Source organism: Gadus morhua, chromosome 16 (genome assembly GCF_902167405.1).
Source record: "Gadus morhua chromosome 16, gadMor3.0, whole genome shotgun sequence".
NCBI lineage: Eukaryota > Metazoa > Chordata > Actinopteri > Gadiformes > Gadidae > Gadus > Gadus morhua.
Genome location: NC_044063.1, coordinates 28921314 through 28947470, shown reverse-complemented (window position 1 = coordinate 28947470; position 26157 = coordinate 28921314). Strand labels below are relative to the sequence as shown.

The 26157-nt window shown below is 44.1% G+C and overlaps 1 protein-coding gene across 3 annotated transcripts in view; it reads right to left on the bottom strand.

Moving 5' to 3' along the window:
* Positions 1 to 26157, bottom strand: part of LOC115561789 (unconventional myosin-Ic) — a 79649-nt gene that overhangs the window by 17456 nt on the left and 36036 nt on the right. For 2 of the 3 annotated variants that reach the window (XM_030382022.1, XM_030382024.1), the window contains 8 exons: positions 13969 to 14167; positions 11132 to 11212; positions 10617 to 10796; positions 9836 to 9961; positions 2384 to 2497; positions 1736 to 1807; positions 1413 to 1532; positions 705 to 778 (listed from right to left, as the gene is read on the bottom strand). In XM_030382022.1, the coding sequence (XP_030237882.1) occupies positions 705 to 778; positions 1413 to 1532; positions 1736 to 1807; positions 2384 to 2497; positions 9836 to 9961; positions 10617 to 10796; positions 11132 to 11212; positions 13969 to 14167 (966 nt within the window). The remainder of the gene's footprint in view (positions 1 to 704; positions 779 to 1412; positions 1533 to 1735; positions 1808 to 2383; positions 2498 to 9835; positions 9962 to 10616; positions 10797 to 11131; positions 11213 to 13968; positions 14168 to 26157) is intronic. The other variant, XM_030382023.1, reaches the window with a different exon arrangement.

The window sequence follows — 26157 nt, the reverse complement described above, 5'->3', positions numbered from 1 at the left end:
CTGTGGAGAGGAGGAGAGGGGCAGGGCCCAACGGGGGTCCCCCACAAAAGGACCCATAGCAGATTTTAAAGGGGTGATATCATGCTTCTTCGACTTTTCCCTTTGCATTAGACTGTTAATTGAGGTATGTATTCATGTTTTACGTCTGCTCAGCTAGAAAAATCAAAGTTCAAGCCAGGCAAAGTATTCGTGCCAACTGAGAACGCCCCTCAATATGTGCGTGAAACAGCTAGTTTGCTCTCAAACTTTACTTCTGTAGCGGTGTGACATCAGTGGGCAGTGCTGAAGTGCAGAAGTCCCGCCTCCCGGCTAACCGGAATTTTACTTCTCGGGGGTGTGGATTTTAACGACACACGTGCAAAGTGTTCAACCAATCAGAGCATACTGGGCTTCTCGGGAGGGGGGCCTTAAAGCGACATGATGCAAAAATGTTTTTGAAAGACGCTGTTGGTTCAGAAATTAATATTGCGAGAATGATAACGGGTACTTCTGACATACAGGCAACCCTATTCTAGTAGAACCCCCAAATGCAATCATTAACCCTAAAAAAAAAATATCACCCCTTTTATCAAATCACTCTGTTCATAATTGTTTTTTTTTGGGGGGGGGGAAACAACTACAAAGCCCAATAGGGGGCAAGATTACACGTAGCATAAGGAACACCAACAATTTCATGTTCTTAACATTAATAATAATCACTTCACCTGTTATACTGGAAGACCTCAAAGCCATAGATGTCCAGCAGACCAATCACAGAGGAGTTTTTGTTTGATTCATCCTGAAGTGAACACAGAGGTACAAAAATAAGAAAGAAAAAGTTTAAACTAGTTTAACTGTACTCAAACTTTCTTATAAAATGTAACACCATGAAAAATGAACGCTGCTTAACTTGAAATAGCATGCCCGTCCACAAAAGGGCGCTATGGCTAAAGCAATCAACAACAAAACCCAACAGAAACAGGGAACCTCCACTAACTAGGAGGTTCTCAACTCCAAATAGAAGCGCATGTATTTGTAGTGTACTGTACCTACTTTTAAACTGTTACATGTTTAAAAAAAAGTATCAGAAGTATTTTCTTATAACAGGCTATTTGCATGAGCAGTTTAACCAAATCACTGACTTCACCCTTGACTGTAAGCATGGGAAAATTTGAGTGTGTGTATACAGTATGTATATGTATATATGTAGGGTTGGCTTAGCTCAGGAGGTAGAGCAGTTGTCTTGTAACCGAAAGGTTACAAGATACTTAACCCTAAGTATCTGAGCAAGATACTTAACCCTAACCCATCGGTTTGTCAACTTGTCTATTAACAGTCGCTTTTGATAAAAGCTGTATGTGCGTCCGTGTGTGTGCGTGTGTGTACCGTGTGTTTGTGTGTCTCCTTTGAGTGTCCCATGTGCGTGTGTGTACCGTGTATGCCAGCGAGCCGTTGATCTTATTGACCAGCCAGGTGAAGGTGCGGCCGTAGACGGCCTTGGACAGTGCGTCACGAGCCGCCGATGCCTGCTCGATGTTCAGCGGGCTCATCAGCTACAGGAATCAATACACACACACAAGCAGTGAAGTGAATACATTTCGACCCAAACAAACGGGCTTTGAAACAATTATGATAAACCCACAGGAGACACAAGAAATACACACACACACACACACACACACACACACACACACACACACACACACACACACACACACACACACACACACACACACACACACACACACACACACACCTCCTCTCCCTTGGCGATGATCTTCCTGTGTGTGAGGGCCTCAGTCAGCACCGTCCCGCTCACCCCTAGCAACTGGGGAGCCGACCAATAACAACATTATTTGTTATTACTTATTACACAGCGGCCCAGCAAACAGCACAGTGCCACCACTCCACAGCACCACCCTGGCACCACCACCACGGGCCCCATCATTCACTGGTCTCGCAGAGAGGTTGGCATTATGGAGGGGAGCTAGTAGGGACCCATGTCGTATGGCCCAACTGGTCTAGGAGAAGATGTGATGCCATGGGTGTGTGGACATGGGTGTGGGGACATCAGCTTACCTTTACAGGTAAGCTATATAATATATAATAATAATAATAATAATAATAATAATAATATATATGAGAATATGAGTATTTGAATATATTTTTTATTCTGTTATTCTAAATAAGCCTTAGGGAGTAAAAGTCCATATGTGAGTTCATCAAATGGAGGTAGCTAGCTTGCCTAATATATATATATAAAACAGCTATTAATAAAAAACTTCTGAACTGTTGTTATTAGCTGGTGATATTCAATATTAAATCCCTGAGTGGCGATTAGAGGAGACACATTAGAACCACTATCAAACAGGGAGCAGGAAACCGGTAGTGTCGTGTGTCTCACCCTCGACAGGTACTTGATCTGCGTGTCAGAGGTGATGCAGGCGCTGCCTCCGTCGTCCCCACCGTACTGCATGTTGCCCAGGTGGAGCACGCTGGAGATGATGTTCATCAGTTCCTGAGAGGGAGAGGGAATGGAAGAGAGAGAGCAAGCACGGAAGAGAGAGTGAGAGAGAGACAGAGAGAGAGAGAGAGAGAGAGAGAGAGAGAGAGAGAGAGAGAGAGAGAGAGAGAGAGAGACATGGAGCAAGAGAATGAAAGAAAGAGAGCAAGCAAGGAAGAGAGATAGTGATAGAGGGATGAGAACAGGACTATTGTCCAACAGTTGCCAAAAACAATATTCATTCAGTGGTCACATCTAAAATACTGTATTGTAATAGTATAAAGTATATAAAGAGACAGAGACAGCGAGAGGAAGAGTTTAACTTATATATTTAAAGAGAAGGTCTAGGGTGACAGTGACGATACAGATAGTGCTGCACACTGTAGACTATACAGCAAGAGAGGAAGATAATTTTAAAAAGGACAGAGTTTATTACTGTCTTGGGTTCAATAAGATAGCAAGGCTAGAGAGAGGAGATTATCTTTATGGCTCGCGGAGCAGTCCAACACAAACACAAAGACGCAAACGCACACATGAGCAAGCACACACATGAGCACACATACACATGAGCACACACATGCACGCTTTGATCCACGAGCTACCTGGGTGACAAAGCAGGAGAAAATGTGCTCCCATGCTAGACTTCAACAAGTTCTAAACATCATGTCTGCACGCATGCCCAGGCACGCACACGCAACAGAAACACCAAGATTGGATAGATCTGCAGTTCCCAATTCAATGACAGCTATGCAAAATAGACTAAATGATGCATCCAAACCAACCTGGTCTCACAGGAATCCGCGAAATGACCGCTTAGTGGTCAGATACAGATCTCGTTATAACAATAATTTCATATCGATGCGACGAGAAAGGATGTAATGATAACGCCAAGAAAATAAAGGCTACATGGTTATAATAATATAAATATAATTAACTTATAAAGCGTATAATGAGTAAACGAGACGATCTAGTTGTGGGCCAGCGGAGGCTGCATTTTAACCAAATTCGGCCTGTAACCTTATACATATAATAGTCTAACTATATATAAAAGTTAAATGTATGATATTCTGTACGTATAGCCTAGTTTTTTATGTTATAAATATTTTAATATTGTCTTGTTATACCTGAACCAAATTCCCCATAGGAAAAGTGGGCTTAACAAAAAGTTTATGTGAATTTCTCTCAAAACTTTTTGTCATTATTAAAGAGAGGCCCGATTCTCAGATATGCATGTTGAATGGCTAGGGTGTAGGTCTGGGAAGAACTTCAGGCCAAAATCTTTCAAGCAAGCCGCTGGGTGAGGTATAACGAGATGGTTAGTTGGTGTTACAACCCTCTTCGTTGATTGGATTGGTGGAAGTGGATTGTCAATGGTCAGATACAGATTTTGTTATAACGATAATAGCTACATGGTCTACTTATAATATTATAACTAAATAATTGTATATTTATATTTATTTGAATATTAAATTAATTAAATATTAAACCAATGCATTTCAATCAGGAGATTATTTTCGACTTCAGAAGGGGGAGCGGGCTACGCAGGATTCGTCAAAACAACAATCCCCCCCCCCCCCCCCGAAACTAACAACGTCCCTTAAACCCAGTCTCACAACAGATTGTGGTAAAACTGCGTTGGTCCACACTGGTCTACTTTTACATTACTTTCATCAAAAAAGAAAATGCATTTCCTGCAGAAAATGCGGTGAGTGCTGTCGTGCAAAGTGAGGTTGAAAATATTTTTTAATAAAGCCACATAGATTAAGACAAAGAAACGTTAAATGGCTTAAATCAAGTGAAGGGATTTGAACAAAAGTCCCAAAGTCTAAATGGCGTAAACAATGTAAACGTGCACACCATTTAAGAAAATGTAAATGATTGGAAACAAATAAAGTGACAGCTGAATGAAAAACGCAAGGCATTGCTAAAAGTGCAGAAATGTAAAATCAATTGAACTGAAGAATCTGAAAGGTCCAATGTATTGCCCTGCACTGCTGGTGTGTGTGTGTTGGTGCGCGCGCACACGCGTGCGTGCGTGTGTGGGTCTTTAAGAGAATAGCGAGCCAGTGCCTGATTAAAAATAGCCCAATAGAGCGGGAAAAACTGCCCAATCTGGCAACACTGTCTGAGGGCCCTATTTTAACGGTCTGAAACGCAAGTGGGAAGCGCAAAGCGCAAGTAGCTTTGTGGGCGGTTCTACGGCGCTATCGCTATTTTACAGGCGGATAAATGACACTTGCGTCGCAGCGCAAGTGTCAAAAGGGTTGGTCTGAAGCAGCCTAATTACCCGTAGGTGTGGTTTGGGCGTAACGTCCAACAAACCAATGAGAGTGCCAGCTCCCATCCCCTTTAAGAGCCATGAACGCATTTGAATCGGACGAGTTGATATTTTGACAGCGCGTCTGCAGTCTCCGATGAGACAGATGCACATGAATTTCAAACTGCAAATGGCTCAGTTTATTGCCAAATAATAGGGCCTAATTCACACATGGAATAAGGGGTTTTCTTCCACAACTTCAGAAATACTGAGTCCTCAAATACATTTTGGCAAAGAAAACGTATATGATATAACATATGATATGCGGTAACTGTGGTTCTATTTAATGATATACGCAATACATTATAAACATTGTTTCTTATCAGTATTGTATGCTATCCTAATATGCATGTGTCCCCGCGGTAATAGACATTGCTATTGATGTATGTATTGATGTATTATGCGTTACGTGTTTAGTTTGCGTGTGTTTAAACAGAGCACACACGCGCGCCCGCATTCATTCATTCTTTTTAATACTCACTCGCGGTAAAACAATGTTTTTCACGATCAAATACTCATCAATCCTAAAAGTTATGGGCATGTAGGCCTACACGATGTCTGCGTAATGAAAATATGTGTTTGCTGTACGGTGTTTGCAGATGCATTGATTTAAAAGTACAACTTATTACCGCTGCATCAGCTGTTCTTTCCCAAATAATTTACCAAGAATGTGCGGCTAGGTAGATGAGAGAAGCAAAGTGTATGCGCGAGGTGCACAAGCAATCTGTATGCATTGCATGCGCATGTATGCATGCGCCCTTAAAATAGCATCTGAACAACGCGCCACTGACTTTAAACCAGGTATTTCCTGGTCAGTAACGCAATGGTATTCAGAAACGGCAAAATACCGTTTACGCCAGACCACGCCTCCTCCTTCCGCCGAACCGCCCCTTGGGGCGCATGATCAATCCCTAATTTACCAGCGAGTGGCGGTGGTGGGAAAAGAACGCTCTGCGCCAGTTGTAAACTAGCAACGACACATGCGCCAGTGACTAAGTCACTTGCGCCGGATGCAAGATAGGGCCCTGAATGTCCACCAAAAGTAGCCCAATCTGGCAACACTGCTGAAAGTCCTCGAGCTCCAGCGTCAACGTAAATCAACCAACTGAAAACGAAGCCTGTATGAAACTAAAACTGTGATTCTGAAGAAAGTTTAAATGATATCGAAATTCTGTTGTTAAATTGTCTGAACGAAGATAAACGGTTGAAAATGTATTTAGTTGCGTCTTAAACAGTTTGTACCAGAGGACGGCTCTGCCTTCCTCCCATTAACTCCCATGTTAAAAAAAAGATAATATTTTAAAAGTAGAATAACTTAAAAAGTATAAAATATGAAAGAAATTTGAAAAGAAGCGTGCGATTCCAAGCTATTCTGAAAATTTAAAAATTTGAATGAAGTCTCTAGGTGAAAAATTGAGGAAGGAGATAGGAGAAAGAAAGAAAGAAAGAAACAAACAAACAAACAAACAAACAAACAAACAAACAAACAAACAAAGAAAAAAACGTATGAAGAACAATAGTTGAGCGCTGCATGCAGCACTCACATAATTAATTGTTTCAAATGACCCTGCCTATGGAAGTAAATCTGTGCTATCGGATTTTGAAAATTCTAAGCCCTGAATATTTATGCATTGAAATAACGTATCTGGATTTCTTGCCTCTGAATATAACTCTTTAAATTTTCAACAAATGATTTTCAATGTTATAAAATTCAAAATCAAATATTCAATGTTAAAAAATTCATCTTGAATATTTTCAACGCCCCCAAATTCAACATGCCAAAGTCAGCTGCAAAATTCAATGTATGAAATCCAAGCAAGGAGAGTAGGAATAAGAGCGTCTATATATATACTAGAGTTTTTGCGCGCAACTTGTAATTAAACCTATGATGTGGAAACCCCAGGCGATAATGTAACAAATTTCTGAGCGCATAATATAATAACATTTTGCCATAGTTTTACAACGTATAACATTCGTTCACCACAAACGACTCTTAAAAGCAGTGCCAACAATTTAATATTTTTTCACCATTCAGCGAACAAAAGGCAACAGGCTGATTATCATTTAGGGGGCCACTCAATGACATGCAGAACCGTTATCAACATGCCCACTGAAGTGGTGTGAGAAATACTGACTTTCTACTCCTCATTCACATATAAGGTAATTTACATTTCCTACAGAGAAAATACTACCTCAGCTACCTCCCCTAACTTTTCCCGAACCCGGTGGGGAGAAGCGCCACAACATCATGGCCACCAACAAAACTCTGCAAAGCTTGTTCTTGCTCCGGCTTGAATTGATCGATTTTCGGCAGCGATCCCACAGCAGACCGAATAGCTTCTCTCGTAGCCTTCTCCATTGTCTTCCTCTGACTACAACTGAAACTGGCACGCGACCTAGACGTCATCGTTCTCAGCCACTCCCTCTGTTCGCTGATTGGACCGCCAGAAATCGGGGTTGAAATGAAAATTTAGTGGAAGTAGGTAGGTGGGCGGTGCCAGGCTAGGCTTGTGGTGGACTCTATAGACATAATTCACCATACTGTGTTATTGACATGTTTTCGTTCTGTGTTATAGGGACACTGTCTCTTTAAGAATCACGTGACTTCTTTGTTGATATGCCGGAAGGTGCAATGTTTGAAATTAACGTTTTTTAAATGACAAAACGAACGACCCACCGTTGCTCGTCGAGGTGAGAAAATGTCTCTTCCCTTATTTTATCGCAATTTCTACAGTCTATAGAACGTGTAACCTGGCAGAGTTTTTCAACATGTTTAATAACATTACATCTTACCTGGGTCCCGTTTCCCGAAAGCATCGTTAGCCTAAGTGGATCTTGAAGTGCGTCGTACGAGCATCGTACAGTTTTCAGACCGTTTCCCGAAAGCATCGTTGGTAACGAACGTCGTGAAAATGCTCGTAGCTAACGAGTGCTCCAGGGTACTCGTAGGACGCTAAGAGCATCGTTAGCCTACTATAGAGTGAACTCATTATTGCATGAGGGTGTATTCATTCATAAAAAATGAAAACATTCGGGAGTATGCAATAATACAAATTATTCTAAAGAGGTCAGAGACTCCGTGCACAGCCCCGCCATCCCCAATGAACCAAGAAACCCCGCGCCGTGACGAACGGGGGATTTAACCCCCTCGGTTTAACACAGGAAACTTGAGATAAGAAGGTGAAATCGCCGGGCGTGCCAAGCTGCGACCGAACCGGCTCGGCAGTGTAGAAAGACCTATAGCCAGGGTTCGAGTTAGGTGGGAGCCAGTGGGAGCTGAGCTCCCATAGAGAGGTCTGGCTCCCATGAAAGCAGTAAACTCAAATATCTGTGGGGGTCTCGGAAAATACAGCAGCATATTATTGTAGCTAATTACCAATAAAGCAATTTTCCCTTCCACATGCAGAGATAACTCGAAACGGAGGTGCTTCGATAATTTATTATTTATTTTCGATAATGAGCGGCTACTTGCCACAAACGAAAAAATAACTTCACAAGGGTTTGTTTTTTTTTACAATTTATTTGTTACCAACTTACCATACGTACCATTCGTAGGCTACTCTGCGGTTGGCCTTGATGGGGAGATATTTTAACCCTTTTTAACCCCATTTTCCTGCGACATTCCTGCGTCTCCCCCTGCGTCATAGCCCGTTTCAGCCCAATGTCAGTGGACAGGTACAATCCTATGATCGTCGTAAGTGCAGCGAATGCGCGTTCACGTTAAGAGGAGTTTCGGGAAACGCTCCAAAGAAATTAACGATGGTTCGAAAGATCCATCGTTACGGGGCCCTGGGTGAGTGTCGCTTCGGTGTGTGCGCGTGCGTGTGTGTACTTACCTGCGGGTGTGCCGATGGCGGAGCCGTTAAACGTCTTTACCTGTGCGTGTGTGCGCGCGTGTGCGTGTGTGTTCGCGCTTCCGTGTATGTGTCGCTGCCTTTGTGTCAACGTGCGGTGTGTGCGCGTGCTTGTGTGTGTGTGTGCACATGTGTGTGTGTTTCCGTGTATGTTTGTGCGCATGTGCGTGCTTGCGTGTGTGTTCTTACCTGCGCGTGTGCCGATGACGGGGCTGTCTTACCTGTGCGTGTGCGTGTGTGCTTCCGTGTATGTGTCATTTTATATTTACATTTTACATTTAGGGCATTTAGCAGCTTTTTAGGGCATTTTTAGGGCATTAAAAGCTGCTTTTATCCAAAGCAGCTTTCAAAGTACAATGCTGTCACTGGTGGATTTATATTAATTCAGATAATTATCCTTCCCTGCTATTTTGTAGCTCCCCAAAACCGCCTGAAACAACTTGAGTCTCAATTTAAGTGATTCTGTGAGGCAACCACGGATTTTGAGTTAAGCGCCCGTGGTAGACTCAGTCATTGAGACGGGGATCTGTGTGTGTGCCACGGAATATGAGTGTCACGGAATATGAGTGTCGTCGACTTGCATTGGAGCAAATTCCATGGACATATCAGAGACAATTTAAGTGATTCAATGAGGCCACCACAGATTTTCAGTTAAGCGCCCATGGTCGACTCGCTCGTTGAAACGGGGATCTGTGTCTGTGCCACGGAATATGAGTGTCATTAACTTGCATTGGAGTGAAATCCGTTGCCATATCACGGAAATTGGCGTGTTTCCGTGAGGATACCATGGATTATGAGTTAAGCGCCTGTGGTCATTTCACGGATTCCCGTGAGACCAGGTTGATCCAAACACCTATATGAATAATTGTTTTAGAGCAAACATGGATTACAACTTCTCGCCTCATGAACTGAAGAGAACTTACCATGTTAATTTATTCCACTGAGTCGAAGAGTGTGTTATTATACCTTCTACTTAAAAACATGCTAAACAACACTTAAAGGCTACTCCCTTTCATTATACTAGTCCCTTCTGCCCCATGGGTAATGGTTATGTAATGGTTCCTCCCCCTCTTTGACAAAACAACCATTCCCCACACCAGACCCGAGCAGGACGCAAATTAAACTAAATTACATTTTAAGTGCTGCTCAAAGGGCTTAGCAGGCCAAATATTTATGACCCACCCACCGATGCCTGCGATTGGTCCTCACCTCCACCTCGTCCTCGCTGAAGCCAATCACAGTCAAGGCCTTCCGCACCTGCTTCCAATCGCTGCGGTCGTTGATGGAGCTGACTTTGGGACAGTTACCCTGGGGAGGACAGACAAACAAGACGAGTTCAGCCTCAGGGAGCCACGCCCTCCTCTTCTCCCGGGAGCAAGCCAATCAGAAATCAAGCACCTGTTAGCCCCAGCTCCTCACTGGGGACAGTGGCACGCCTCAATACAGTCGCTCTACAAAGCTTAATTACACTGCTGCAGTGTGTGTGTGTGTGTGTGTGTGTGTGTGTGTGTGTGTGTGTGTGTGTGTGTGTGTATCTTATATAATAAAATCTGCACTTCCCCTTCCAATCAAATTGATTAATTATGCACAGCACACAATTATGCAAAGTTTTAAACATGGACCACAGGGTTGCTGACTTAGACAAATAAAATTAGACAAATTATGCTAAATGATGCTTGCGTACGCTAACTTGCTGCTAATAAGGTTACTTTTAAAAAGGTATATTGACATTTTGAAGGTGAGTTAAGGTGTTAGCTAAGGCTGACCTTGACCCGGTACTGGTACTGCTGGGGGTTAGTGAAGGGTGTTAGCTGACTTTGACCAGGTACTGGTACTGCTGGGAGTTAGTGAAGGTGTGAGCTGACCTTAACCAGGTACTGGTAGTGCTGGGGGATAGTGAAGGTGTTAGCTGACCTTGACCAGGTACTGGTACTGCTGGGAGTTAGTGAAGGTGTAAGCTGACCTTAACCAGGTACTGGTAGTGCTGGGGGTTCCTCTCCAGGCCCAGCCGCCTCAGCAGGTCCTCCTCTCCGCCCTCGATCAGCTGGTAGAAGATGTGGAAGTTGCGCTCTCCGTGGTTCTGGTGCACCACCCGAGACTTCTCCAGCAGGTAGTTGATGATGTGGCCACCCACCGGGGCACCCTGCAGGCGGAGGGAAGACGGGGTGGCGCAGAGGGAGGGCGGTGCAAGGAAGAGGGGGTGAGGGGGCGTGTGTGGGTGGAGGGGAATACTGGTGTGCACTGTAGTCGTGCAGACTGGGTCTGAGAGGGGCTGCATGGGCCTCGGGCCTTCGTTACTATGGCCCAATGTGCAAACAACAACAACAACAACACATGAAGTCCAACACAGAAAGATAGGAACAAACAATATAAATGCTTCGATAGATTTGAGAGCCTCTTGGATTAGCAAGCAGTTTAACAACGCGGTGTCCTGTACTACAGAGGATAATTCATGAACAGACAGTCCTCCGGCTTTACCTTGAAGTCAAACTGGATGTCCATGTACTTGCCAAAGCGGCTTGAGTTGTCGTTTCGCAATGTCTTGGCATTGCCGAAGGCCTGGGATGAGAGAGAGAGGAGGGGTTTCAGATTATAGAAGTGAAACTATTGAGGTACAAACAAATAATACTACAAAGTGAGAGGACGAGCAAGGGAGAGGGAGAGGGAGAAGAAGAGGGAGTAAGTGAGCAAGAGAGAAAGAGGAGAGGCGTGCTCGTGAGGTGTGTGGGGTCTGTGGGGTCTGTTATGGGTACGGACATACATCATAGACATGGGGTTAGGGGAAAAGGGTAACACTAGAAAATTAATTTCCTGCAGAAAATGCGGGTAGTGCTGTAGTGCAAAGGGAGGTTGAAATAAGGTTTTAGTAAAGTCACATAGTTTAGACATAAAGAAATGTTAAATGGCTTTATTCAGGTGAAGGCATTTGAACAGAGTCGAAATGGAGTAAACAATGTAAACATGCACACCATTAAAAAAATGAAAATAAATGGTTGGACATAAATAAAGTGAAGAGTTAAACAAACAGATAATGTGATCAAGTTTGAAAACATTTTAGATAAAATATCGAATAGCTGAACTGTTCTGTTGGCAATTTCCAGCCCAACTATTGACTAAAAAACACCCAATCAACCAAAAACCCGCCCAAAACGTAAATTGCCACACGCACACTCCTTGTGCATGGAGACAGCCACAGAGAATGTATGTTTTGTTACATGAGCTAAAATAAAACAACCCTCAAAATAGTCATCATAAAATGAACACATTTCTTAACTTTTAACTTCAACTTGAATTATATCACTAGAACTAAAAGAACATTAACCGGAGAACTATGTACAGTCAACGTCATGAATCAAATCCCCACTGGCGCGGATGTTTGAGTGACAAGTCTGATGGCCCTCCCTCACCACTAATTACTATCAGACAGGCAAGCATTGTTTTTAGCATTTAGCTTCTACCGGTAGTAAACCCGGATATGTAGCAAGCACCTAGCCTCTAGTCCAGGGGTCAGCAACCTTTTCAACATGCAGTGCCAGTTTGAAATTTTCTCGTTAATGAGTGTGCTTTAAGCAACAATATATTAAACATTAAGCTGAATTATGACACAGCGACCAAAAACATTTCCAGAAGACCAGGAATTGTATAATGTTTTTTTGTTGTTATATTTGCAACATGGGATTACAAATTATATCTACATATGTCCCATCTTAAAACACCACTTTCAGAAACTTATCTAAAAACATAATTGCCATGTGAGAAATGTAAAAAACGAGAATATATGAGAATGTTGGAACCATCCACATCATATCTTTAAGACATGTACAGCTTTGCAAAACCATGTGAAGGCGATGCATACAGGCTACTTGCAACAATATGTTAAATATTTTCTTCTCTATTACTCACAACATAGGTTAAGGCTACATACTATTAATTTATCCCATTTCAGAACACTGCTTTCAGTAACTCATTTAAACATATTTGCATTGGGAGGAAATGCCCCAAAACAGAATAAAGTGCAAAAAAGAAATCGGTAGTAATGATTACGCTGCCGCATTGCTTTGTTTTCTCAAGTGTGCCAATGATTATGCTGCCACCTGCCAGTGGTGGCACGCATGCCTTGGGATGCCGACCCCTGCTCTAGTCATATAAACGGGGGTCCCCACAGACAAACGCCTGATATATAACAATCATATTTCCAATCTATTAATAATTTTAGCGCAAGTGTAACAAGAAACACATAACAGTTTAAGCTTGACATTATTTTTCATTTCTGACGTCGTTTAGGCTCCGCAATGGTTAGCTTTATAGCCGCCTTGGGAAATAGCCAACTGGAAATATACGAAACGGGTATGAAATGAAACTTACCAAATTATACATTTCACCGAAATTCTGTTTGAATACAGTTTGAAGTGTGTTGATTTGTTAAACGTTGGAACGAAGTTTAACTGTTCGATATTGACCAAATTACGAAGTATGAAGTTGTTGAAGTGTCAGAGAATGGGCACACGGCTCTGCCGTCCTCGCATTGACTCCCATTGTAAAAAATATTATATTTAAGGGTAGAATATCTTAAAAAGTTGTCTAATTTGTCAGTTTGCTATGTGTCCGTCTGGCAGGGAGTCCGGTGGACTCCCTGCTCCCCCGCCGGACTCCCGGAGCGGAGCTGCTGGCAGCTCCGCTCCGGGAGTCCGGCAGCTCAGCTCCGGGATTACAATCCCTTTCTCCTCCATTTCGCAGTTCAATCTGGACTTCAGAGAGTGAAAGCCAAAGCTCCTTTCCCCCCTATTCCTTCTCAACCATGGCCGAGAAAACCCCTACTATGAGTGTTTACTTGTTGTGGGAGTACCAGAGACGTGAAACGAAGTCTTTAAGATTCATAATATCATCCGGATGCGCACATAATAATAATAAATATTCCAGTATAATTTAATCCTCTAAATACATCAAAGATTTTAGAGAAAGGCCGGAACATAAGCTTGGCTTCACAATGCTACGTTGAATAGTCCATCTGTCATTCTTCGGCTGATATCTCGCTTTTAAGCGTAAATTTCGTCTATATTTTTTCGCATCTTTTATTGCCTACGCGTCTGGTGTGAAAGGACCCATTTGCTGCTGCAAACATGATAACAGATTCTATGAGACTGTGTGTATCATGTTGTATACTAACCTGTATTGTGTAGTATTGTGTGTAATTTGCCTAGGACTGTGATAGATGGAAATGGGCAAGATGTTATAATGAGGTAGAATACAATTGAACCTTCTCCCCGACCAATAACCTAAATCCCGAGAATGTGCCGAGTGTCCCCCCAGCTCACCTCCAGTACGGGGTTGGACTGCAGCAGCCGGTCCTTGACGGTCTGCACCTGGTCACTGGCGGGGCAGGTAACGGCGTAGTACTGCAGGATCTTCTTGGAGGCCTCCGTCTTGCCCGCCCCGCTCTCGCCAGAGATCAGGATGCATTGATCCCTGCGCTCCGTGCGCATGGAGCGATACGAGTTGTCCGACGTGGCGTAGCTGTAGAGGGGGGAGATATGTGGGTGCACATAAGGACCAAGACATAACCCTAAACTGGGCATCAAAGATGAAAGGATGTTGAAAAAGGGAATGACAAGTGCAGGGTCGATGCTCAAATACTCCAGCTGAATGATCTTTGTTATCAAACAACCTTACAGTGAACATGTGTATGATCTGCGCCTGTCAGATGTAAACATTTACTCCAATATTGAGGTGCTTTCTGTCTTAACGTGGCCACACCCACTTGCTGTAGTTCCAGCTTTTTCATATGTGCCCGAGTTATTTTTTGCAGCTGAAGGTGCTGGGCAAAGCAAGAGAGCCACAAGTGCTGTGTGTTAGGGTACGGTGGTGTCTGTCATTTGATAGTCCTCTTCACAGGTCAACACACCCTGGAGCAGCTAGCTATGCGCACGAACATACACTGAAACGCACACACACACACACACACACGCACGCGCACACACCGCACGTCAAGACAAAGGCAGCGACACATACACGGAAGCGCACACACAGGCACGCACACATACACACGCACACACACGCAAGCGCACACACCGCACGTCAAGACAAAGGCAGCGACACACTCGCCGAGGTAAGAACACAAACGCACGCGCACACACCGCAGCGACACACGCCCAGGTAAGACGTTATGTTTTTAAGCATAACGGCTCCGCCATCGACACACGCACAGTTAACACACACGCTCTTGCACACACACACTTGCACACACCGCAGCGACACTCGTCCAGGTAAGACGTTATGTTTTTAAACATAACGGCTCCGCTATCGACACACGCGCCCAGGTAAGAACACACACGCACACTCCGCAGCGACACACTCGCCCAGGTAAGACGTTATGTTTTTAAACATAACGGCACCGCCATCAACAAACTCTCCCAGGTAAGACGTTCTGTCTATAGACAGAACTATAATCTTACTACTATAATAACAGGCCTGTCGCACCAGTTACTCAAAGTTAAGCAGTCTGCAGCTCATACTCACCGCATACACAACGCACACACGCACACATCAATGAAGAAGTGGGGCCTGGCAGACAGCGCTGCATGCGAGTGTGGTGCCCCTGAACAGACTGTCCAGCATATTATGACCACCTGCCCCCTACACAGACCACCCTCGGAAGCCGGCCTCTTTGACGTGGGACCAGAGACAAGGGCATGGCTACAAGACACTGAGTTGGACCTCTGATGTTACACGAAAGAAGAAGAAGAAGACACGCACACAAACATACACGGAAACGCACACATGCTATTTTAAGGGCGCATGCATACATGCGCATGCGATGCATACGGATTGCTTGTGCACCTCGCGCATACACTTTGCTTTTCTCATCTACACGGACAGCAGTTCCCATTTTTGCAAACCATACATAATTACAAGGAAAATAAAATATTACCACACAAGGAAAATCATTGTGGTGTCCATAAAGATAAAATAAATAGGCATAAATCTAGCGTACACATTTACCCAAATTATTCACCCGAATTGTAGCAGGCGTAATGACTGATCAAATTAACCTGGTTGACCAATAGTGGCAAGAGACACATGTATATAAGGACACCTGTCAAAGTGGGTTGTCCGTCAAGAATCAGGAACCACAATTCTGAAGACTGCGAAATAAATTCTGAAGACTGCGAAATCACCTTCTGTAAGTCCATTTCAAACCTTACTCTGCAACTTACCAGTTAAGTTGAGTAATTTTTCTATTGCACAGTGGAATGGAATACGTCTTGGGACAGAGGATCAGACGCCGGGGGGAGAGGGTCTACCGGCCCAGACACACCTATCTCTCCCTGAGTGTGGAGGAATGCAGGCGTAAGCTACGCCTGACCCGTCAGGCTGTCACAGATATCTGCCATCTCCTGGCAGTTGAGCTGGGGACTGATGCACGCTGTCCCTATGCCCTCCCCGTTGCAATGAAAGTTACAGCGGCACTGCATTTCTATGCATCTGGGTCGTTCCAGCATCCCCTTAGTTCTATTGGACGCATTTCACAATCGCCAATAAGTTCGGCTATACATGCAGTTATGTCAGTGGCGGCTGGTAGTTTTTAAAGTGAGGGAGGAAGGACCGCGCGCTTGGTTGTATTGGCCTGCTTGCAATGTTGGTGTATGGTGGCATAAGAATGTGAGACTCAAGTTGTTTCAGGGTGTTTTGGTGAACTACAAAATAGTAGGGAGGGATAGTTATGTGAATAAATTGTATACAAAGCCACCAGTGGCATCACTGTAATTTGAAAGCTGGTGGGCAGCATGTATTTGGACTACAAGGGCAGAAGGAAAGGATGCAAAGCCCATTAGTCAAATCAGGCCTACTCTTGATTTGTAAAATTAAATAAAAAAATCTGGGCCTATTTTTGCCCTCAATGACTGAAGTTATTGGTTGTAATTTAGCTATGTTTATTTTCAGGTACAATTGTTTTAAGAAAAGACTGACCAAAAGTGATGCCATTTAAAATGCATCATGCTCTGAATTGTTCACCCTTTCCACAATATCAAACAGAACGGTCAGAGTATCTAGATTCAACCTGATCTATAGGCATGGTGCCTAGCAAGGAAAGTCGCATAGCAGCACCAACGTGAACTTCACTAGTCGTGGCGTTTGGTTGCTCCATCAAGATTTTTCACATCAGGGAAACCATAAACAGCCCACGTTGGAGATTTGCCATTATTCATTAGCAAGCAGGGCCAGCAATACAGTCGATTGCTAGTAATGCTACCAGTAAGCCATGAGTACCTAGCAAACCATGTAGCACCCACAACACTGACGTTGCCATTACTTTTGGTGATCTCGATTTTGCGAAGTGGTCTACCTTTTTCTTTGGTCGCTAACTTAGCACTGTAACTCAATGAATGGAATGCTTTGTGTAATTAAACATGAACAATGTCCTCTGTTTCCAATGTTTCCATTGTACACTTTATTCGCAAATTTTAGAATCTCGTTATCCTTCAGATGATTTCACCTGCTTTGCGTCTCTTAGGCCCTGTTTACACGAGGACGCTTGCGGGTGAAAACGACAAAATATGTTATCGGAAGTGCCTTTCGTTTAGACAGTGACAGCGTTTTTGGGGCATGAAAACGCATAAGGGCCCTTACATAGTCGACGCAACGCTACGCTTACGCGTCCAAAAGGCTACGCGACGCGACGCTTCGGCCGCCATTAAGCGTCGAAGCGTAGCAAAACGCGTCCTCCAAATTTTTGATACGCGACGCGCCGATTCCTGCAATACCAAGCGTTGTCGGTGGGGGCGATACTGCAAATATTGTACATTATTACTACTATAGGTTATATTTACAGAAGAACATATGAGAGGATGCGGGAACGTGATAAGAATAACTTGACGTCTCTTTTACAAATTATCTGTGCCAATTTATGCGAACCGTTCCACAGGGTCAAAGTGCTATTTTGATGCGCGACATCAGACAGCTGATGCGGGATTGTGAGCCATTTTAATGATATTCTTGTCACCCGATATTCGTTCTATTGCTGGCCTTATTTGTTTTGAATTAGCCTATTTGAATTAATTACGTAATGTTTTGTGTTCACGTTCTGTGAAACATAAATGTTCATGTTCTGTGTGAAACATAAGTTCAGTAGCCTCTTTGAGTGAATGAAATTTGAAAGCGTGAGTGTGTAGTGAATTAAAAATGTGTGCGTGTATGGTGGGACTATTTTCTGTATTTGATAAATAAACCCCTTTTCTCTAATAATGTTGCCTACCATATAATTTCTGTGGACATTATGCGCTATAGCTTAAAGCCTTTGGCTATAGGCCTACACTTATATAATTCATTCATCTGTCAAGGCAATAGCTCGTTGTACAAACATTTTATATGGATATGAATTAATGAGTTTGACGTAAACCAAATGAGGTAACTTGTGTAACATGATAACTAATGAATCAAAAGTCATGCTTCCAAGTGACCAATGTATATACATTTATTGGTCGCTGCGCATACCCAATCGTAGCACATTGTAGCCTACTGGTGGGGAAACACGCCAGCATCTGACAAAAAATAATCTGCCAGCTGCTCCCTGACAAGGGCCGGTTTTGGTGAGTCGGGAAGATATCGGATGACTCGCGAAAGGAGATCATCAAACTTTGGCGCCGACATCCGAAAATACTGGAAATGCCTCTCCTCGTCCATACTTCGCATTGGAAGCACCAGAGAAACAAATTCCCCATCCTGATCTCGTGTGGTATTTAAAGGGCGCACATACCACCGCCTATCTCTGCGCTTCATCACTCTTCTTCCGTATCCACTTTGATCGGACCGTCACCTGGAACGTCCCCCCGCGAAAACACCGGTGACTCTGCTGCCACCCATGGCGTGAGTGGTGTATTGCATGTCATGCATTGCCCGCGACGTTCGCGTATGCTGTGTAGACTATGAAAGGAAGCGCGACGCTCGCGTCACTCACGTCGTTTACGCGCGTCGCTCGCGTCGACTATGTAAGGGCCCTAAATCTGAAACCACCCTCCAGAGTGGAAAAGTTGAAAACGCTCCGCCGTAGCGTTTCCGTCTAAACTGCCAAGACGCAAAACACTGCTCAGATCTGCTCACGTCGCGTACGCGTTTACGTCACATACATGTGCCAGTACAAGGAAATAAAAAAACATGTCAGATTATTTCCATGCGTCGGACCTTCAAGCTGCTCTGGCAGCTCTAACAAGCATACAGGAGTATTACTACGAAATGTACAGGATATTTACAGATAGTATTACTGAACAGAGAAGGATCTTTTTGGTTTTTGCGGCACGGATAAGAGAAGGAAGATTCTACGCATGCGCTCAGACATGGCGGTGTTGTGTGATAGTCTATCACAGCACCACCTAGCAGCCTGGCATGCATACCCAATCGAATTCCACACACTTTTGCGTCACCGTATGCACGCAGATTTCCTCCCGAAAACGCTTGTCTAAACGCGGAATAAAAAGTGAAGACGCAACGCCGCTTTTGCGTCTTCTGTTCAGATCGTCATCGTGTAAACGTAGCCTTAGACTGAGCGGCAAATGCAGGCAGAGCGGGTTTGTTTGTTATCGACAGCGTTGCCAGATTGGGTCAATTTCCCGCCCAATGATAATTTTCCCGGCCTAAAGTGGTTAAAAGTAGCCCAATTGGGTGGGAAATCTGCCCAATCTGGCAACACTGCTCACCAGCCAGGGATCCTGCTGATTGGTTCATAGCGCAGCGCGACTAGATTTTTGCGCGAATCAGACGCCTGTAAGGTCACACCCACTCAGAGGAGGACTTTCCTCCTCTCTCCCATTGAAACCCATGTTATTCACCGGCCGCCAGTACTTTCTGGGAAATGAATGGGAGTCAACGGAGGCTGAGATTTGCCATTATTCATTAGCAAGCAGGGCCAGCAATACAGTCGATTGCTAGTAATGCTACCAGTAAGCCATGAGTACCTAGCAAACCATGTAGCACCCACAACACTGACGTTGCCATTACTTTTGGTGATCTCGATTTTGCGAAGTGGTCTACCTTTTTCTTTGGTCGCTAACTTAGCACTGTAACTCAATGAATGGAATGCTTTGTGTAATTAAACATGAACAATGTCCTCTGTTTCCAATGTTTCCATTGTACACTTTATTCGCAAATTTTAGAATCTCGTTATCCTTCAGATGATTTCACCTGCTTTGCGTCTCTTAGGCCCTGTTTACACGAGGACGCTTGCGGGTGAAAACGACAAAATATGTTATCGGAAGTGGTTCATAGCGCAGCGCGACTAGATTTTTGCGCGAATCAGACGCCTGTAAGGTCACACCCACTCAGAGGAGGACTTTCCTCCTTTCTCCCATTGAAACTCATGTTATTCACCGGCCGCCAGTACTTTCTGGGAAATGAATGGGAGTCAACGGAAGCTGCTGAGGGAGGACTTTCCTCCCTGAAGAAATTGTCAAAAGTCGATAGGGGGTGCTAATGTCCCTTTACCCAGGGAAACGAACATTATATATTCAAAGGCATTAAAGTAGTCATATTTAAGGGCATTAATTCATTACAGTAGTCTGGGCAATCTACATTTTTTATTCTCAACAATGTTAAAGAGGATCTTCCTCCCTCTCCTCAATGGAGAAGCCTCCACTGAGTTACGTCAGGTCTAGTCCGACATGCTGGGGAATACATCAAATTCCCCGTTACACCTGACAGCCAGGAAAGAACAAAGCAGGAGTTTTGGACCAAGTATGGGTTCCCTGGCGTCCTTGGTGCTATAGACTGCACCCATGTGCAACTACGTGCCCCATCAGTAAACGCACTCATATACATAAACCGGAACGGAACTCATTCGATTAATATCCATGTCATTTCTGATGCTAATTGTAGAATAAATCATGTCTTTGCTAATTGCCCTGGCTCAAGCCATGACTCTTTCATATTGGCAAACTCGACCATTCCTGCCATATTTGAGGGGAATCCTCCCTTGGATGGGTGGCTGTTAGGGGACAACGACTATCCGTTGAAGACATGGCTCATGACCCCATTTCTTATGCCAGCAACAGTGCGCAAAATTGTATTCAACAGGAAACACACACAAACACGCAATGTAATTGAACGTACATTCGGAATACTGAAAATGCGCTTCAGGTGTTTGGATAGGTCAGGTGGTACTTTACAGTATGGTCCTCAAAAAGTCGCAGCATTCTTTGTGGCATGTTGTGTTTTACACAACATTGCCATGAATCATGGATGTGTCGATGACATTAATGAGGATAGATTAGAGGACTTAAGGAGACGTGATGCTGAACTGCATGTGCCGATGCCATTACGTCCAAATGCCCAGCAGCAGCACGGGAGAGGAGAGCTCATCTGTCAGAGGAGCTGCATCGTGTATAGTGAGGTAAGCAAACTAATGACATCTCCGCTCTATTGTTTAGCTACATTGTACAATTATTACCATGCATTCTAGGGATGCGTCGGTCGCGACTGATTCGTTACAACGAACGAATCCCGAACGTGAATGACAAGAACTGGTTCCCCAAAACAAGAAGAACTGGTTCTTTGATTCTTTTTTTTTAACATAAACCAAACATATGGTCACGTAAATAAAATATACGAACGAATAGAGCTCCGTCTCCCCGCGACTTATATTGATTGAGTCTACAACGTTCTCAAAGATTCAGCCAATGAGAGGTAGCAATGGTGTTGGAATGGCACCTGGGTAAACCAATGACAAGGCGGTACCGTCAAATATGCGCGCTTTCTCTGTCTGACGTATCTTGGGTCATACCATTCGACGTGGGGCCACTCATATATCCCCCTACATTTTTTTGAAAATAGACTTGACCTCCATCTGTTTATTGGATAAACGCATTTCCCAATCCCAGGAGTCTTTGCTCCATTCTACGTCAATTTAAGAACAAACAAAGAAATTAAACTGCAGTTCGTATTTTTTATTTATGACCATGCAAGTTCTGTAATGCCTGAACAATGAATAATCAAATGTAAAGTAAAATAAAATTATAAATGTAAAACCATGAATGAAATATAGAGAGTAAGCAAGTGGTATAATTATTGGTGGGACGTTTGATATACTAAATAGCAGGCATCTCCAAACGGCGGACTGCGGTCTTGACGATCCTATCCGGACCCATGACCAATTAAAAAGTTTTTTTTTTTTTTTTTTCTTTTTTAAGATGTAATCTGACGTAACGAACGAATCAAAACGACCGAATCAAATAAACGAATCATTATAGTGAACTGAACTGAAAGAACTAGTTCCCGGAAAAGAATCATTTTGCCCATCCCTAATGCATTCATAACCTTGTGATTCAGAGAAAGTGAGCCCAAAACATCGGAAAGTATAGTATGTCCTTGAGACATTTTTTATTCGACTTGTCCAAATGTTCGTAGGCGTAAAGGAAAAAAATAATACAAAACGAAAAATGAAAAGTTGCAAAGATTTGAAGGAGATTTAGCCGAAAAATAAATTATTTTCTCCCTCCTTTGGACATCATCTGTTATGAACCTTTCTTGGCGTGCGCCTGGTAAATCCGCCATCATAATAGCAATCCGCCATGGAACAAGCGGCGATCGCTCTTAAAGGGGATGCGAGAAAACGCTCTGATTGGTTCATTGCACGTTACGCCCAAACCACACCTACGGGTAATTAGGCTGCTTCAGACCAACCCTTTTGACACTTGCGCCGCGGCGCAACTGTCATTTATCCGCCTGTAAAATAGCGATAGCGCCGTAGAACCGCCCACAAAGCTACTTGCGCTTTGCGCTTCCCACTTGCGTTTCAGACCGTTAAAATAGGGCCAATTATGTTTTAAACATAAAGGCTCCGCCATTGACACGCGCGCATGTTAGAACACACACGCACGCGTCGCGGACATACCGCAGCGACACTTGCCCTTAAACATAACGGCTCCGCCATCGACAAACGCACCTACACACCGCATACACACAACGCACACACGCACAAACATACACGGAAACGCACACACACACACACACACACACACGCGCCACACCGTACATCAAGACAAAGGCAGCGACACATACACACGCGCACACACCGCACGTCAAGACAACGGCAGCGACAAACTCTCTCAGGTAAGACGTTCTGTCTATCCACCTTATTCCTCAGTGGGGGACATCCCGTTGGTATTTGAATGACTTTATTTGCTGATCTTGTCCCCCAATAACTCTTAGTCTTAACCCTAAATATGAAGATAAAGTGAAAAAGTTGTGTAGTTGTCAGCCTGGTTCTCCAGCAGAGTCTGCCAGCTAAAAGTGTGTATAAAGGGTCTCATAAGGCAAAGGCCACACGTAAAGCCGCTCCTCCTTTACTGTCTGCATATTTGGCAGCGTATATGCCGTCTTAGGCACACCTTTTTCTCTGCACGGGGGGGGGGGGGGGGGGGGGGGGGGGGAGTAAAGAAACAGTATTGCTGCACTGTTTCCACCGAGACAACGCAGCGATACTATCATGAGCAGTTCCAACTGGAGAGAAAGTGAAATCCGCGAGCTGCTGATCATGTGAGAGAAGGTGATGCAGTCGTATTAAACAAAGACGTTGAAAGATCTACGAGAGAGACGCAGAGGAACTGTCCTTACGAGGCTTTTGTCAGGATAAAAAACAAGTGGTAAGCAAAATAAAGAATATGTTGGCGTTTTTGCACTTGTAAATAATCGCGTTTATAGGCTACACTCAGAACTCATTCTTGCATGCAGGTGTCATCATTCATAAAAAAATAAAGACATTCGGGAATATGCAAATTATTCTAAAGAGGTCTAGACTCTGTGCGCAGCCCCGCCTTCTCCAGTGAACCAAGAAAGCCCGCGCCGTGACGAACGGGGGATTTCACCCCTCGGTTTTACACAGGAAACTTGCGATAAGATAGTGAAATCGCCGGGCATGCCAAGCTTCGACCGAACCGGCTTGGCAGTGTAGAAAGGCCTTATGCTGGAGAGAGGTCAGTAGTGCGCACCTAAAAAAGCAGCCAACCAACACTTGACACAACACACACACCACGGCGGGTGCTGACTGACTGCATGCACGCACGCACGCACACACACACACTGTAACAGTCAGGTTTATAATATGTAGCACCACTAGGTTGCGCCTCCTTCTTTTGTTGGGTTATATGAGATAACGATGAGTGAAGAAGTGTGGCTTCTTCCGCTCGGCTAGAATAAACAGCAGTATACGAACAAAGTCTCCCTTTTTATTATATGTCATTTAGTAACTGATTTGTTGTAGGCAGGAATCCCAGACTTTCCAAACGTATGGTAAATATATATAGTGCCGTGGAGACCTGGCGTGGTATGGTCAGAAGCTTATAGCATAATAAAAGTACCGTGAGGAGAATCTCACATGTTGCCTCCTTCATGCTAACCCTGACCTACACCATCGCACTGGCGCCCGAACGAATAAACTCTGGACCTCTCTTCACAAGCTCGGACCGGACTGCTTTCTCCACCTTGGGAGCTGTGTGAGTGGATTTACTGCAGTTTCCCCGGATGTGGCCGTGCTGTTACGAAGGCTAACCTCCCGAAGCTAACTGCTGCTGTGTGGTTAACGTTGGAGTCGCGTGAGCACCGTGCGTTTACAGCCTTGGATTTGTGCATTCTCTTTCGCTTTCCTCGGGAATTAGCGGAACGCTAAGATCGTCAAGAAAAACTTCATGTTCAGTCTAGAGAAGAGTACTTTTCAAACACCTTTCGCTGTGGATTAAGGGACACCAAGTTTATTTTTCCACGGATTGAGGATTATTTTTCTTTTTCGCAGATGGACTGGACTGAAAAAAAAAAAAAGTATCTCCTTGCATGTTAGAGACGGTTATTTTCACCCAATGATAGTAGTATACAGGCATGCAAACTGGCTCGGGGTGAAAAAGGTGAGAATGATGCGTGAGCTGAGAAAAACACAGACCCACTATAGGGTTCCAGGTTTATACTCCGGGGAGTTTTCTTTTACATTTTTTAATGTATTAGGGTTAGTCACAAGCTAAAAAAAAATTACAGGACTGCGCACAATTACGAACAAAGCATTAATTTATAATGTGCAAGGGCAGCCCCAATAGGTACATAATTTATTACAAAATTAAGAAAGAATATTGAGAAGAATAAAAAGAGGTGGGAGGACAGGGCAATAGGAGTATGCCATTATTTATTTTTCTTCTTGGCCTGGACCAGTGTCTCAAGGGCCCGCTTTCGCTGTTTTGCATGCTGCAATACAGCGACTTCTCTCACCTATATTGACTAGTATGTATCAACACAACTGGTGACCCCGCTGAAAAATTCTCTTTCGGCGCGTTTCCACCTGAGGGTGCGTTCGGTTCGGTTCGCAAAGTTGCGGCACGGTTCGCGTTTCCACTGCCAAAAGTGGGCGTGACATGGGAATAAAAACAAACCGCGAGGTATTATTCTGGACAATGGACGTGTCGCGTAAAACGTTATCTTGGGCGAACAAGGAGGTGGAGCATGGACCTATTAAAGAAGACAATACTTTATTAAAGCATGCAATTGTGATGTAGAACAAAATAAAAAGAAAACAAAGTGCTTGCATGATATTGAAGCCTACAGTGGTGCTGTCTTATCATTTGTTTACCCTTCACTCCCATTGGCTGAATCGATGAGAACGTTTTAGATAATATAAGGTCGCGGGGAGACGAAGCTCTGTTCGTTTGTATATTTTATTTACGTGACCATATTTTTGTTATGTTTGTTTTGGGAATCAGTTCTCGTCGTTCACCTTCGGGATGTTTACGTAGCTGCCGCGGCGATCGACATCCGGCCTACCATGAGGGTACTGTCGGCGGTGGAAACGCTCGGTGGAAACGAGGCATTTAAAGGCTCCGCTGGGCTCACGCTTGGCCGTTTCAGATGGTAGGCGACTTTCCGCTCGCGCTGTCGGTTGGCCACGCGGCTTCACGAGCGCGCACATGCGTTCGACGAGCACGGAAGCGACAGTTCCACGGGAGTGCGCCCACTTGTCGTGCCGCCTGACAGAATGCTGCGCCTCCTCTCTGTCCGCTCGCCTCTCCATTGAGAATGTATTAGCAGGCGCTACAAGGACCCCCCCCCCCCCCCCCCAAAATGTTTTCTCAACGGATCTCCACGAATCACACAAGTGGTCAATTTTGTCTTCAAAACGGCGAATTTCGCCGAAAGGTGACTAGTTTGCATGCCTGAGTATACAGTTATTTTGCGTTGATTCATGGTATTGATTATTGTGTCTTTCTATCTGTCATTTGAGTCAATTTTATTTTTTATTTTTCGCACATTGCATTGCATTGCAATGCATTTCTCTGTGGTATTTTTCTCTGTATACTGCTAATGAAAATCATGTACACACAGTGCTAGGTGAAGCTTTAAGGGTTGATTATTATTCAACTGCACTCTGTGGACAGTTAATTTTCTTCTGCTCTTAAACAACACTGTTGTAGTAACTTTAAGGTGTACAATATAAAGTGTAGAAGCATGATGGCTTCCCACCCAGACATTCAGCTTGATGA